A 16,002-nucleotide genomic window follows, 5' to 3' on the forward strand; every position below is an offset into this window, starting at 1 on the left:
AACATTAACTCTGGTTTCTGAGTCTGTTTCCTAGTGCCGGTTTGAAGTGCCTGCCGTTTTCACTGTAAAACCGTGTTTGGGCTTGTACCTCCCCATATATATGTATGGAGTGGAGTTGGCAACTGAAAAGAAACTTTGTGTTCCCTTTAAGCTAGGTGAAGGAAGGCTTTCACACACACTTATCTCTCAGAACTGAGCATGTGGAGAGACTTTCGTTCATCCAGCTCCAAGGGAACGCGTTGCAGGAGAAATACTTACTCTGGTTTCTCAGTCTGTTTCCTAGTGCCAGTTTGAAGTGCCTGCCGTTTTCACTGTAAGTCCAGTTTGGAGTTTATACCTCCCCAGATATTTGTATGGAGTGGATTTTGCAACTGAAAATATTTTGTGTTCTCTTCAATCTAGGTGAAGGACGACTTTCACACACACTTATCTCTCAGTACTGAGCATGTGGAGGGACGTTCGTTCATCCATCACAAAAGAAACTGGTTGCAGGGAAACACTTACTCTGGTTTCTCAGTCTGTTTCCTAGTGCCGGTTTGAAGTGCCTGCCTTTTTCACTGTAAAACCGCATTGGAGCTTGTACCTCCCCATATATATGTATGGACCATAGGCCGACACAAAAGAAGAGATTATAGAAAATATATAGAGCCTGAAATCATTGTCTGGAAAACCTAGCTAAGTTTCCTAAATGGCCCAACTTAACTAACCACAGGACTGCCACATCAATTATGGGGCAAATTGTTCCTAGTGGATTTTTTTTAATAAATAAATAATGATCAACTTCCTATCACAGGGAATTATGATAAGACTGAGTATATGTTCTAACAACAAATAGTGTAGAATTTATAATTTCTACTTTATTCAAACTGCTTCTTCTATAAAATTTTGAATCTTTTTTCTTAAGACTGATTTGTTCTATATGACCTCGTGATAAAATTTTCAACAGGTTTTATTAAAAAATTTCACCATAGTGAGATTTTATTACATCAACTATTCCTTTATGGGAAACCCATGTGCCTTGTCACTCTCTTTCATAAGATTTCCTGTGGAAAATTCAATCCTTCATTCAGAATAATGCTGAGCAATATATCTCATGGAAAACCGTCATAAACTGCCACACAAGAAAATGAAAATGACACTGAGCAGCCCGTGAACCCGTCAGACACACACAGTTCACTGCTGTGTTCCCGCCTCGAATTTCTGTAACCAGCAGGGAAATGTGCATCTCTAGAAATAGACATAAACAATTTTCAGTACCTAAGCACACAATTTCCCTTTCAGGGTTTAGTGGGCTTCCATTTAATTCTATGAGAAATGTTTAAAACAACCGAACAACAGCTGAGATAGGGTTTAAAGTAACTTTTATGTCAGTGAAAATAAAGCCAACTGACAGTTATCATTTTTACTTTATTTGATCTCACTCTCTTACTTTACCTCCCCGACCTCCTCCACAAAATGATGGTGAACATCCCCTCCTGGGTCAGAAATCTAAGTAGAAATTACCAATCACATTGAGGTGTGCTTTGTTGTTTTATTTTTCAAAACAACACAGTTTCATTCATATGATTTAATAATTAAGATCAGAAACAAAGTCTAATCAATAAATGGTAGACAACACATGTCGTCATATCTGCTCATCAGGTTTGGCCCCACGTTACACACTTTTACATGGACATGTGCCATGTGCTGTCATGGGAAACGGTGAGTGGGGACAGGGCCTCTGCTCTCACAGGGCACACAGCCTGGTGGGGCAGGCGGTGTTCAATCATTGCCCTTTTCTCTTTAATGTACTTACAAATTATGGGAAATGCTATTTAAAAAGAACAAAATGAGTCAATGAAAGTGAAAAATACAAGGACAGTATTTAGGCTGAGGGAAGACAGGGAATCTCTTTGAATATCTGACACTCCACTGAGACCCAAAGGACAACTCTGGCACTGCAGGTGAAGGGCAGGGACACACTGATAAAGGGCTGAAATCCGGAATATACCAAAATTTCTTTACACTCAACAAGAAGGATGAATAACCTGATTAAAAAATGAGCAAAATGCCTGAACACACACCTCATCAAAGAAGAAATCTAGATGCCAAAGAAGCCTTTGGAAAGATGCTCCACAGCACCTGTCATCAAGGGGATGCAGACTGAAACAGCGAGATACCACTGCACACCTGTCAGAACTGCCAAAATGCAGAACACTGACAGCACCGAATGCTGGTGAGGATGTGGAGCACCAGAAATTATAATGCATTGTTGGTGGGAATGAAAAATGGCCCAGGTACATTGGAAGACGGTCTGGCAAATTTTTACAGAGCTAGACGTAATTCTAACATATGATCCGGCAACTGTGCTCCTTGGTGTTTACTCGATGAAATTGAAACTTATGTTCACACACAAATCTGCATACAGATGTTAATAGCAGCTTTATTCATACTCAACAGAATTCAGAAGCAACTAAGCTCTTCTTCAGTAGGTGAATGGATAAATAAACTGTGGTCCCGCCAGAAAATGGACTATTATTTGGTGCTAAAATGAAATGAGTTATCAAGGAATGGAAAGACATGGAGGAACCTTAAATGCATATTACCAAGTGAAAGAAGCCAATCTGGGAAGTTTCAGCAACTGTCTGATTCCAAATGTATGGTGTTCTGGGAAATGGAAAAACACAGAGACTGAAAGATCAGTGGCTGCCAGAGGCTAGAGGGGAAAGAGCAATGAATGTGGTGCAGCACGGAGCATTTTAAGGTCACTAAGACAGACGACTCTGTATGATGCTGTGATGGTGGATACATGTCATTGTACATCTGTCCAAACCCACAGAGTGCACAACACAATGTGTAAATCCTAGTGTCAACTGTGGGCTATGGGTGATGATGACGTGTCAGTGTAGGTTCACCCATTGTCACAAATGTACACTCTGGTGCAGGTGTCAATATTGAGGAGGCTGTGGGGACAAACTGCAGTTCATACACCCAATCCAGCCCCAGCCACCGCTGTTAATAAAGCTCTATGGGTGTGTGGACTGTCTGGCTGTTCTGGCATCTAAACAGCAGAGCTGAGCAGCTGCACCAGAGATCAGGAGGTTTTCAGACCCTGAAATATTTACCCCCAAGCCCTTGAAAGGAAAAGTCTGCTGAGCCCTGTTCTAAATGAATCAAAATTCACCCTGATGAGGCAGGACAGCAGGGCCCAAACCAGGCATGGTTAATGGGGCTGAAGCAATGTTTTAGTTCCAACACATTTGCTGAAGTCCTGCAGGTCCAGCGACAGACTGTAGCCAGGAAGCATCTGCAGGAGGAGTCGGGAGCAGGCCTTCCCGCCAGGCTCTGGGATGCCGGGGGCCGCGTGCCGCACGGGGGCCACCCGCTTGAAGAAGGTGGACTTGCAGTGGAAGCCGATCAACTCGTAGAGCTCGGAGAGGATGCTGCACGGCTGAATTCTCTCCTCGGAACGCTGAAGCACAGGGAGAAAAGCAACAAGCATCTGAATGAAACACGTAAGTGAAAAAAGACCCATAAAAATGGTTTTCCCTTAAAACAGAGACCCGATGACACAGGAAGGAAGAGGAAGGCTGACTTAGTGCACTGATGGGACCGGATGCAGAAACGCAGGGAAGCAGCACTGTGCAGACACTCCAGACCCCCTCTGGGCCCCACCTCTCCGCATTCCACCTGTCCCTTTACTAGAAAAGCCCGTATTCCCTGAAATAGAGGAATCTGCTACCTAAACATGGGACACAGAGAAGGGAAAGAGGAAAAGGAAGGGAAAGTAAAAGAACAACAGTTCATCTAGACCCTAGGGTCTGGGCGGGACTTTCACCAAACACACAACTTCTCAAAGCACAGAGCGCACAGGGAGAGGCTGACAGAGTGACTGCGACTTCTGCTCCTAAAGCACCCAGCTACCTGTCAGCACACGCTGCGCCCGTTACTGAATCATTACAATCATCTCAGAAACAACTACTACCCCGGCTCACAGGCAAGGAAATCTGAAACTCGGGGAGGAATTATTATCATCCTGGACAAAGTCCCACAGCCCAGTAGTCTCAGAGCCTCCGGCAGACCCTGGGCTAAAATGCTCCTCATCACCACGGGCCCTGAGACTCAGGCTGAGGCCACGTCAGGTCTGCACGGGCCCAGAGCACAGTCTGTGGGACAGGGAATGCTCCCACTCGAAGTGCCAGGTCAAGGCCCTCAGGAACTTGTGTAATGAAACCAAATCCCCAAACTCATTTCCAACCCACTGCCCTGTCCGGGAGGACTGCTCGGCACAACTGCGCTGTCACCTGTGCACAGGCTGAGCAAGGGGCCCAGACAGTGATGTGACATCCCAGTGGAAGTGGCTCGGAGACCACTTCATCACAGGACAGATTCTCCCGGCTTCCAACGTTAACTCTCCATTCCATTTCCAACTGGAAAGTAAGTTTAGACTTGTTTTCCTCTCTTAGAAACAAAGAGAGCAGTAACATCAGAGGGAAACTCAAGACTGAGGAAGAGTCTCCTGGTCATTTGCAAGGATAGGCTGGGGAGGGAACAGAGACAGGGATCAGAAAGACCCGTGTTCCAGTCCAAAGTCTGCATGTCACTCGCTTTGACAGTTTCCTTTTTAATACAGGTGATAAAATCTAATTATGATTGTTGGGAAAACTAAATGAAATAACGTATTCCACTAGCATAGGTGTAAAATCCTCCATGAGTGTTCCAGAAATGGACGTGATCGTGGTTAGTTACTGTCTGCCAATTCTTGTGTTCTCAGCTCACATCACCCAACCAGAGATGTGCGAGAGAATGCCTCACCAGCCAGCAGCCTTCTCCAACTTGGAAACTTACAGTGTCCGAAGAGCAGGCAGTGTTGGATGCTTTGCGGCACTCTGGAGGTAGCACTCCAGTGATGACTTTAAAAAGCTGGGGAGAATTTAGGGGACCATACAGTTCAAATACAGAGTACTCATTCCATGTCTACAAATATTCATCTCTAGCCATGATGATTAAGAGAGGAAATACATATTCAAACATACATCATTTTCCCACATAAGTGCATCAAAACAATTTGGAAAGAGTGTAACTTTCTTCTCTAGATCACACAGCGGGGATTACAAGGTTTGTACTGACAGCCCTACTTGTAAATCATCTGCAAACGTAACTGGGTCCACTATCAGTCATCATAATTTGAAGGGAATGTTAGAAAAGAAAAAAGCCAAGCTAATACTCTCCAGTCTTTTGTTTGGTTACGATGTCACAGAGGAGATGGACAGCTCAATAAGGAACCACTCTGCCGTGATCACGGAGCCGGGGAGCGGGATGTGCGGCAAGATGTATGACGCAGCCGCAACTGTGCCCATGCTTCTAGGCAGGTACCCAAAGTCACCTTGACAAGGTGTGAAACGTTTATGCCCACTTCCTCATAACCTGACATGTATTAAAGAGAAATGGAAACTTATAAACGGCCAATACCCTTGGTGGATACACCGTCCAAAGAGCAAAGTCACAGTTTGACAACTGGCCATCCCGGTACCTTGGGATTCATTCTTGAAGAACCTTAAAAACCACTCCTCTGTACTCAAGAAGTGCTGCCTACTAGTCCTATCTTTGGCTCATGGATACCGCATGTTGAAGTGAACTTCAATGTCTGCACAGATTTGACTGTCTTTCTCCAGGTTCACTTGTCCATTCTGAAGAGGCCTGAGTTAAGTCCAAATTCCTTAAGATTAATTCCCTCCAGTGACAACTCAACGAGCCTGTAATTACAAGCCAACTGAACAGGACTGTCCTCAGCGAAAAATGTCACCAACCCTTCACTGCTTTCTTAAACTCCTCTCCTGGTTAATTGCAATATACTAACACCACCCTCCACCAAGTTCCCCAACTATGTCAAATAGAAAGTAAGGTCCATAAAAGAGGAGACAACTCCATAGTCACCTTTGAATTCCTAGCATAAAGTAATGTCAATAAATAGAACTATGATTATGGCTTCTTTCCTTTAAAACCTTTCTGGTTATTTAAGTGAGACCATGGAAGGGAGGTGTTTGAGTCCAGTATCTTGATCCAGAAGACTCTGGAGGCCTTTTTCAGAATGGCTGTCCACTGATTCATTCAAAACACACCTTCTCTTTCCGGGAGGAGCTGTGATTTTCTGCCATGGGTTTGTGGTCACTCTCATGCCAGAACAGCTTTAAACTAAATCCTTACTTTGGATATGTTATTTTTTCCCGCTTCCAAAAAATTTTACTTTCCTTACTTCCTTGCCTTGAGGAATGCTTTTATTCTTTTCTTTCTAATTCAACCTTTTATAAAGCAGGATTCTCAGGATGTGCTTGGCCTTACATAAGAACAGCCATCCAACTCCCAGTGTGAGAGGCCACAGGCTCACCTCCTGCCCTCCTGCCAGGGCAACTGAAACTCAGTTCAGGAGCCAACCGGCACCCCAGGGCTTCTAAGGCTCACGTATCTCCCAGAATCCCTGCTTTCTGGTTTGTCTTGGCTTCTGAGAATTTCCCCTCACTTTCTTGACAATTAGCTGTGCAGCTTGAAAGATGAGGAAGGAAGGTTTTATTTCTTAATCAGAATTTAAAGGAACTTATGTAATGAAGCTTTTCACGAGTTTCTAGAACCCTCCATTGCTGAGACAGAAAACACACAAGATATTTTCTAAATTTAGCTATCATGTGCATTTTTCTTTGCTTTTGTTTTGTTAACTGCTAATAGACATTTTTTAATTAAAAAATAAAATAAGGTCCCAAATAAGATAGAAAATTGAAGGGGCAAACAAAATTAAAGAGCAAAGACAGAAAAATGATAAGTACTCTACAAAGTTAATAGAATAAATACACTATGGATCAGACCAGCAATTCTCAGTAACAGCTAATTGAAACCTGACCATGAGGTAAAACGTCTCTCCTGTCAGGAGATGACCAACAGAAAATAGAATTAAATCAACAACCTAAAATTCTAAGTCTGGTGAGGTATAGAAGTCTACCAGCTAAATGTGTCTTCTTCTGGAAAAGAGGGAGACTCACCAGCTCTTTTCTGTGGAGCCTGAGCCCAGGAGAGGACAGTGAAGTGTGTTCTGTAAGTACCCAATTAGCAATGTGAGTGATGAATAAAGAGATGTGAGCTTTGATGAGAGATGATACTACTATTCACTTGTCCTGTAAAGTATGCCTTCGCGTTCAGAGATCAATATCTCGGCAGGAAAATGCACAGCCCGGGACCAGACCACTTCTGTGATTGTGACACTGCACTTAGATGTCTCAAGGGCACCTCCAACTCCACCTGCAAAGAGCTAACTTCACGGTGTTCCTCCCATAGCCATCCTGCCCAGGGCCCCTGGTCGGGGGCAAGGTCTCCCTGCCTCTCCCAGCTCAGGCCAATCACTCACAGATGTGACAAGACCCCTCCTTCAGGGACAAATTTCCTCAGTCAACGAGATCCACCACCCACACCTGTCCTACCAGGTACTCACTGGCACTCCCTCAGCACTGACTCTGTGCTGGGGACCATGCTGCACACTGTGCACACGTTATCTCACTGGATCTACACAGCAGCCCTGGGAGTTCGGTACATCACTGCTTCTATTGATTAGATAAATTGTTTCACTTCCTTGGGTGTGTCATCCAAAGTGACACGGCTACTGAGCCACAAACCTGGGACTGAAAATCACTTGAAAATTGAACACTGCTACACCTCGCAGCCACCCTACTCTGACTCATCACATCACCTCCTGCCGAGCCTTCTAAATGTTTCTAAGCATTCTACAAGACAAAAGTGATCTACGAGAGCACCGCACTAGCCTACTTAAAATCTGTCATTGACGGTCCACTGCTCTTAGGAGAAAGCCCCACCGGGCCTGAGCACAGCCCAACGGCCCGGCATCCGCTTTCCCTGCGCGGCCGCGCCGCCTCACCCACCACGCAGCTCTACACGTGCAGCGTCCAGGACAGGGATGCTGACTCCGTACAACCCGGGACTCGTCTCACTCATACAATGATCACCCTCTTCAGTGGTTACCTTCTTCAATACTGAATCTCAGAAAAATATTTTCTCTGGATGAATCAATATCTTTTTCCTTACAACTTCCCATCATTGATAATGAGCTCCCCCCAAAAGAGAGAAGACCTAATCCTCAGTCTTCTTATCTGTAAAGTGCAAATAACAGGGAAATATGAGAGGTTTTATTAGAAGTAATATTCATGTGAGGCTGAGGGACAATTCCCAACATACAGTAAGTACTCAATATGTGCTTACTTAATAGTAATAAGAATAGATTACATTCCAGCAACCTTAAATCAATGCTTTATGGCTTTGTCTAAAAGACTACTGACAAACTGTTGGACGAACTGTTTTGAGCAGATCAGCACAAGTGTACTGGGCGAGGTAAGCGCTGACTCCAGTTACAGCTGCAACCAACCAGCACTACGGGGCGGGAGCAGTTTGCTCAAACTCTTACATGTTGCTTGAGGATTTAGTTGTAGTTATTGAATGAAGACAGGTATTATTTACTCAAAGCTCCTGAAACATAAATCTTCAAAGATTGATGCAAATTATGTTCCAAGTACAACACTCTCACTAGAAATTACTTGAAAATTATAGTCTTAGCTCCTCCGCACATCAAAAGAGCATTTTCCTAATGTATCTGACTATATACTCTGAAAGGATTGTTTAAAAGAAATTAAGATGAAGCCATCCTGAATAAGATCTCAGTATCATCTACACAAACCCCACCCAAAGGTCTCATTTCTCACTTCCACATAGGTGTTCAGATGGCTTAAGCTGGGTCTTGGTTTCTTATGACACGGGGGTGGGAAGAATTGTGGATAGATCAATGTAGCAAATATAAACCTAGTGTATTTGCTATGTAGGAATCCTAGAAATAAATAAATTGATATATATAGCCCCACCCTTATGAAGCTAAGCCTTTCCATTTACAACAGCATAAAAAATAAAATGAGAGATACATTTAACAAAAGTTTACAAGGTTTGTACATTGAATATTTTGAAGTATCACCAAAAAAAATTTAAAATATCTTCATATATGGAAGGCATCAAATGATCATGCAATGGTAGAAAATATTGTTAAAAATGTTAAGACTTCCCAAAGTAATCTACATATTTAATGAATTTCCTATCAAAATTCCAGCTGACTTCTTTGCAAAAATTGAAAAACTGATCCCAAAATTCATATTGAAAGCAAGGGACCCAGGTCAGCCAAAACAATCTTGAAAAAGAAGAGCAAATTTGGAGGACTCACTCAAAGGTTACAGCAAATCTATAGCACTCAAGTCATTATGCTTCTGTCATAAGTTTGGATGCAGAAATCTATGAGACACAATAAAAAATCCTGGGGGGAAACTTACATTTACAGTTAGTTTTCCAGAAATGTGCCAACAACACTCCATTGAAAGTATAGTCTATTCAACAAATGGAGCAGAGACACCTGGGTATCTGAAGGCAAAAGAATGTATCTGGAATCTGGACCCCGTATTTTATATAACAAATATTAATTCAAAATGGATCACAGACAGAAACGTAAAAACTAAATGTATGAACTTTCTAAAAGAAGACATAGTATGAATCTTTGTGGTCATAGGATAGGCTATGGCTTCCTAGATACAATACCAAGAGCACAAGTGATAAAACAAAATAGATAAAATGGACTTCATCAAATTAAAATCATTTGTTACAAAGGACATCATCAAGAGTGTGAAATGAAAGGGGAAAGGGGTAGCTCAAATGATAGAGTGCGTGCTAAGGAAGAAAAACAAAATGAATAAATCTAATTGCCCCCCCTATAAAGAAATTGTTTTAATGTTTAAAAAAATTAAAGTGAAATGACAATCTGCAGAATAGGAGAAAAATCTTGCAAAGCATATATCTAATAAGAGACTAGTATCCAGGATATAAAACAAATGCTTACAACTGAACAATACAAAGAAAATCGACCCAATTTTTTAATTTGCCAAGGATTTAAATAGATACACAATTGGCCAATAAGCATCTGAAAAGATGCTCAGCATCACTAGCGAAATCAAAATCAAAATGAGATCTCATTTTAAACTCACTAGGATGGTTATAATCAAAACATGGACAATAACAAGTGTCAGTCAGGAGGCAGAGAAATGGATACCCTCAATATGCAGCCGTTGGAAAGGGGCAATGGTGCAGCTTCTTTGGAAAAGCCCGATGTTTCCTCAAAAGGTTAGAGTTATGTGGCTGAGCAATTCCACTCCTACATGTAGAGTCATCCTTCAGTGTCCTCGGGGGGTTGGTTTCAGGAACCCCCCACCCTGGATACCATAATCCAAGGATGATCAAGTCCCTTTGCAATCAGCCATCTGGATCCATGAAGTGGAAACTACAGATATGGTGGGCCAACTGTACAGCCAACAGAATGGAAATGTATTCTCACAAAAACTTGCACATCAATATTCATAGCAGTATCATTCAGAGTAGCTAAAAGTCACTAAAAATATCCATCCATCAATGAATGGATAAACAAAATTACCAAGAATAGTCCCACAAACTTTTGGTAATTGAATCTTTGACAAAGGAGGTGAGAACATACAATGGAGTAAAGACAGCCTCTTCAGCAAATGGTGCAGGGAAAACTGCACAGCTGCATGTAAATCAATGAAGTTAGACTACCCCCTCACAACATACAAAAAAATGAATTCAAAATGGCTTAAAGACTTAAAATTGTAGACAAGACACTATAAACCTCTTAGAAGAAGACATAGGCAAAACATCTGACATATATCTCAACAATGTTTTCCAAGAGCAGTCTACTCAAGCAATAGAAATACAAGCAAAAATATACAAGTGGGTTCTAATTAAACTTACAAGCTTTTGCACAGAAAAGAAAACAAAAATTAAAGCAAAAAGACAACCTATGGAATGGGAGAAAATAGTTGCATTAAATGAAAGTGACAAGGGCTTAATTCCCAGAATATGTAAACAGCTTTTACACTTGATAAAAAAGAAAAACAAACAATTCAATCCAAAAATGGGCAGAAGACCTAAAGAAACATTTCTCCAATGAAGACATACAAATGGCCAATAGGCACATGAAAAAATGCTCAATATCATTATCAGAGAAATGCAAATCAAAACTGCAATCAAGTATCACCTTTCACCAGTCAGAATAGCCATCATTCATAAGTTCATAGACACTAAATGCTGGAGAGGCTGTGGAGAATTTGGAACACTCCTACACTGTGGTGGGAATGCAGTTTGGTGGAGCCATTGTGGAAAACTGTATAGAGGTTCCTCAAAAGACAAAACCTTGGGGGCCCAGATGACACAGCAATCCCACTCCAGGGCATATATCCGTAAGGAACCGTAATTCAAAAAGACACTTTCACCCCAATGTTCACAGCAGCACTATTTACAATATCAAGACATGGAAACAACCTAAATGTCCACTGACAGACGACTGGATAAAGAGGTTGTAGTATATATGTCCAATAGACTACTATTCAGCAATAAAATAATAATAAAATAATGCCATTTGCAGCAATATGAATGGACCAGGAGAATGTGATTCTAAGTGAAATAAGCCAGAAAGAGAAAGAAAAATACCATATGAGATCGCTCACATGTGGAATCTAAAACAAACAAAAACAAAAACAAAAACAAAGAAACAAAAAGATAAACTTATCTACGGAACAGAAACAGACACAGAGACATAGAACCCAAACTATGGTTACCAGAGGGGAGAGGGTGTGGAAGGAATAAATTGGGAGTTCAAGAATTGCAGGTGCTGAGTATGTATACAATAAACAGCAAGTTTATACTGTATAGCACAGGAGAATATATTTAATAACTTATAGTAACTTATGTTTAAAAAGAATATGAAAATGAATACAGGTATGTTCCTATTTAACTGAAGTTTTGTGCTGTATACAAGAAACTGACGCAACACTATAAACTGACTAGACTTCAATGAAAATATTTTTAAATAGACCAAAAATGAAAAAAAAGGAAAAGGATATTATCAAACAAAAAGAATAAAGTACTGATTCAGGCTACAATATGAATGAACCTTGAAAATTTATGCTAAAATAAGCCCGTCACAAAAGGGCAAATAGTGCCCTTTAAGGTGAACTGTATCTAAGCATTTATTGTACTACTCCTGTAAATTTTCCGGAGTTTTGAAGTCTATCAATATCAAAATAAAATGTATTATACATTAAAAACTTAAAACGCTTCCTCACAGGAGGGCTTTAATTATTAAATGCAGAAAAGCATGTAAAACTCTTGGAACAACAATTTTCACGTCCACACACAGTCACTGCTGTCACTGCCACTCAGAGTGTGGTGCCAGCGCTGATGAGAGCTGCCTCCACTCGCTCCCCTGCAGACAGGAGTGAAGGCCTGAGCTTTGACAGGCAGGGTTTGCGTGAACCTGGGTCAGCCACAGCCACGTCCCAGACTCTGCGTTACCCAAATTTCTTATACAAACTGCAACATGTAATGTAAACACTCTAGAGGGATGTATCTTACAACACAGGGAATACAGACAATGTTTTACAGTAACTATAAATGGAGCATCTATTGTACACCTGAAACATATATTTTAAATCAGCTATGTCTGTATAAAAAATTAAAAAATAATTTAAAAATGTTATCCCTTTAATATTCAATTTGGTTTTTAATTAACTACTAAACAGCTTAGAATATATAAAAGCATTTAAGTGTGATGTTTGTTTACATATTTATTTACTTCAGCCTCCTGCTAAAAGAGAAATTAAACAATTTTTTAAACACAGCTTAACAACCATAACAACAAAAAGGCAAAACTGAGAGTGAAGAGAAAATGGAGATTCAATACTTAAATGAAACCAGGGGGAGGTAAACTCATAAAAATGGATTCCATGAAGTCAGGGCAAGTGTTAAAGGCCGACTAGAAATTCAGCTGTAAGATTCTTCGCAGCTAAACCAAAAAGAAAAAGATGATGGGGCAGGTGGTAGAGCGTGTGCTTAGTGTGCACGGGGTCCTGGGTTCAAGCCCCAGGGCCTCCACTAACAGATAAATATACCTAATTACCTACCCCCCAAAAGAGCCCCAAAGAAAAGAAAAAGAGAAATTTCTTTCCAAAAAAATCCTGATATTAAATTTGGATTAAATACTTTAAAAAAAAAAGAAAAATAGAAAAGATGAGTGACACTGTGAACAAAAACCCCAGCTGGGCTAACAAGCTAAGTCACAAATCTAAGTGTGATACGTGTCGGTTTACTGATCTAAGTTTTGCTGGGCTAACTCCTAAATCTGAAGTTCAGTGTCAGTTTACTGGGCTAACATGCTAACTCGTAAATCCAAGGTCAACAATTGTCAGTAACGTGATCTGTTCCAAATTGATAAGCTTCAGTGTACTGATTCCTTGCTTTTTGTTGTTTGAGCCTTATTGGCTAAAAGCCCCATACTTGTAATTAACCCTATAAAACCTCATGTGCACGTCTTGGAGGTAGGTGCTCAGGGCTTGGGAACAGAAGCCCCTCTGAGCCCGCTGGCATAATAAATCTCAGTACTCCCACCCTCTGAGTGGTGCTTATTTCTTGGCTGGCCTGTTTTTTCCGTAACAACACAAGCGATAATGCCCGTGAGATAAATCTGCGATGGCTGCTGGCAGGTCCCCATGTCTCATGTGGGAAAATCTGAAACATTTCTCACCACTCAGAGTCATCCTCAGCCCACCCCACATCTCCCGCTGTTAAATGCAGGAACACACGCAGGGCCCGGCCTTTGCTCTCTCTGTGTCATCACAGTGAGACAGGATGGAAGGGGGCAGAGCAAGCCATTCAAGAAAGACCACAGCAATTAACATCAAAATGGTGAAGAATTCAACCCCCAATAGGTCTTGAGGCTCAGGATGAAGAGATTTAACTTCTAGCAGATCTTGAGCTTCATTATACACCCATTGTAATAGTAACATGGTGAATAACACGGCCCCAGGCACCATGGCAGTCACAAGGCTAGCCACAAAATGTCAAAGGGTGGGAAATGGCCAACTCCCTGGAATCCCAGTCCCTTGCCCTAAGGCTGGTCCTTCTACTTATTAGCATATGAAACCACGAAGCCCAAGAAAAGGAGCAACACAGAGCCACCTCCCAGGAACCCCTCTCTCTACCTCTTCGGAGAAGGCCCACACTATTTCTGTGGAGTGTGTGCCTACTTTTAATCTGAGCATCAAACCCCCATACTTCGTGACGTTTCTCATGCCTGTCAATGTATCTCTCTGAATAAATCTACCTTTACTCAACACTGGCTTGTTCTTGAATTCTTTACTGCATGAAGCCAAGGAACAAAATCTGGTGGGGCACATCCCAGGGGCTCAACGGAAGCCTGGGACACAGCCCTTCTCATGCCCCACATATTTTTTCTTGTATCAAGAGGACTGGGATATGAAGTGAGGTCTGAGGCCCCAGCTAAGGGACAGAAGCAGCCTCCAGGTCTCCAATTGGTGGGCAGCCTCTCCCCCATCAGGGGCCATGGGGTCTGCCCGGTTCTCTGTGTTTTTTTGTTGTGCTGACTCCCCAGTCAGAGAGATTTCTCCTTAGGCCTGGCTCCACAAAACCCTTCTCTCCAAAATACAAGCACATCATGTCACAATCCTCTTGTTCAACCATGAATTGTTCAGCCAACTTTTTCCTTCCCCAGTTAAGTACCTAAATGTCCTCCCTGCCATCCCACCACTTCTTTCTTTTTGAGAACTCTGCACTCCCCACACACCATCCTGAACGCAGGTGACTTGCTGGCTGGGACCGAGATGTTTCAGTCTCAAACATCCTGAGTCCTTTCTCTTTCCACTTTCTAACTTAAAAAGGCCTTCCTGTGTCTCCCACCGCTCTGATTCTGAACGTCAAAAAATGCTCAGGTTACATTCACTATGGGAATACCTCCCAGGTTTTGGCTAGGTTTCCTTCCCAAGATCTTCATTAAGGAGCTGCATCAAGAAGTTTAAAGGGGCTATTCTTACATTTGAGTGGAGGAGCCTGCAAGAAATTTAAATGGCTTTGAAGAGAGAGTTAAGCAGGGACAGAGAGGTCGCAGGTCCTAGTCAACAGTGTCATGAGGCAAAATGTTCTTCAAAGGCTCAGAGTGGCTTCTGAACACGGAGTCCTCAGGGAGGAGGTGACAGGCAGTGAGTGGGGTGAGTGACACAGGGTACGGTCCCCCAGCAGGGGAAGAATTGGTTATTTTCTAGTTTTGCAATTTCTTACTAACTTTTTCTCTTATTGTCACATACCATTTCCTACGAATTAAGCATATCAATGTCAGTCATTTGGGCCACTTGGGAGAAGCTACACGATGCCATTCACAAGGCTGGGACATGACAGCCACACCAGTCTAGGTTGAAAGACCAGTGGGGGTATATCCATGGTAATCAGGGGCATGCAGCAAACTCCCCAGATTCAAAGACCTCCTCTCAAAGTTGGCGCCAATAAAACTACCAAGCAAAATGCGTGATGATTATGGCCAACATCTGTTTATTAGTTAAGTGCCTGTGACACCTGCCACTTAATAGGGAATGAGTACGATCAACGAGGCCCTGTCTACCTGGCCACACGCGCCCTGCCTTCCTGCCTTGGTGCAGCAGCAGAGCTTGTTTAGCTGAGATGAGAACCCCCAGAGCAGCCCCGATGGGAAAGCTCCCAGCTCTGCACGGCCAGACGTGTTCCTTTCCTTCTTAGAGCTGATCACAATTTGCTGTCATCTATTTTTATGTTTATCCCTTTTGTAACTGCCTCTCCTCCGGAGATTTTGCTCAAGCAGCACAGGACCAGGTGTGTCTTGTGGCCTGCCGGATATTCTGGGCTGGGAAACAGCCGAGCCCACATCTGGCTCTGGTGCTGAACGGAGAGAGCAGAAGGCCCAGGAGCCCATGCTGAAACGAGGCCCCTGCACACAAAATTATGGTCTGACTTTGGGCAAATTACAGTCTTTTTTAACCTGAGATTCCTCATCTGTCCATAAAAATAACTGCCCATGGCACACAGAGTTACAAGTAT

At 42.4% G+C, this 16,002-nt stretch overlaps 1 protein-coding gene across 2 annotated transcripts in view; it reads right to left on the bottom strand.

Annotated features, from left to right (window-relative positions):
• Positions 1-2,928: 2,928 nt before the first annotated feature.
• LOC140701209 (trafficking protein particle complex subunit 9-like) overlaps positions 2,929-16,002 on the bottom strand; it is a 722,564-nt gene continuing 709,490 nt past the window's right edge. For both annotated transcript variants that reach the window (XM_072976651.1, XM_072976654.1), the window contains exon 3: positions 2,929-3,451. In XM_072976651.1, the coding sequence (XP_072832752.1) occupies positions 3,203-3,451 (249 nt within the window). In that variant the 3' untranslated portion in view covers positions 2,929-3,202. The remainder of the gene's footprint in view (positions 3,452-16,002) is intronic.

The sequence above is a fragment of the Vicugna pacos genome, chromosome 14 (assembly GCF_048564905.1).
Source record: "Vicugna pacos chromosome 14, VicPac4, whole genome shotgun sequence".
In the NCBI taxonomy this organism is placed as follows: domain Eukaryota; kingdom Metazoa; phylum Chordata; class Mammalia; order Artiodactyla; family Camelidae; genus Vicugna; species Vicugna pacos.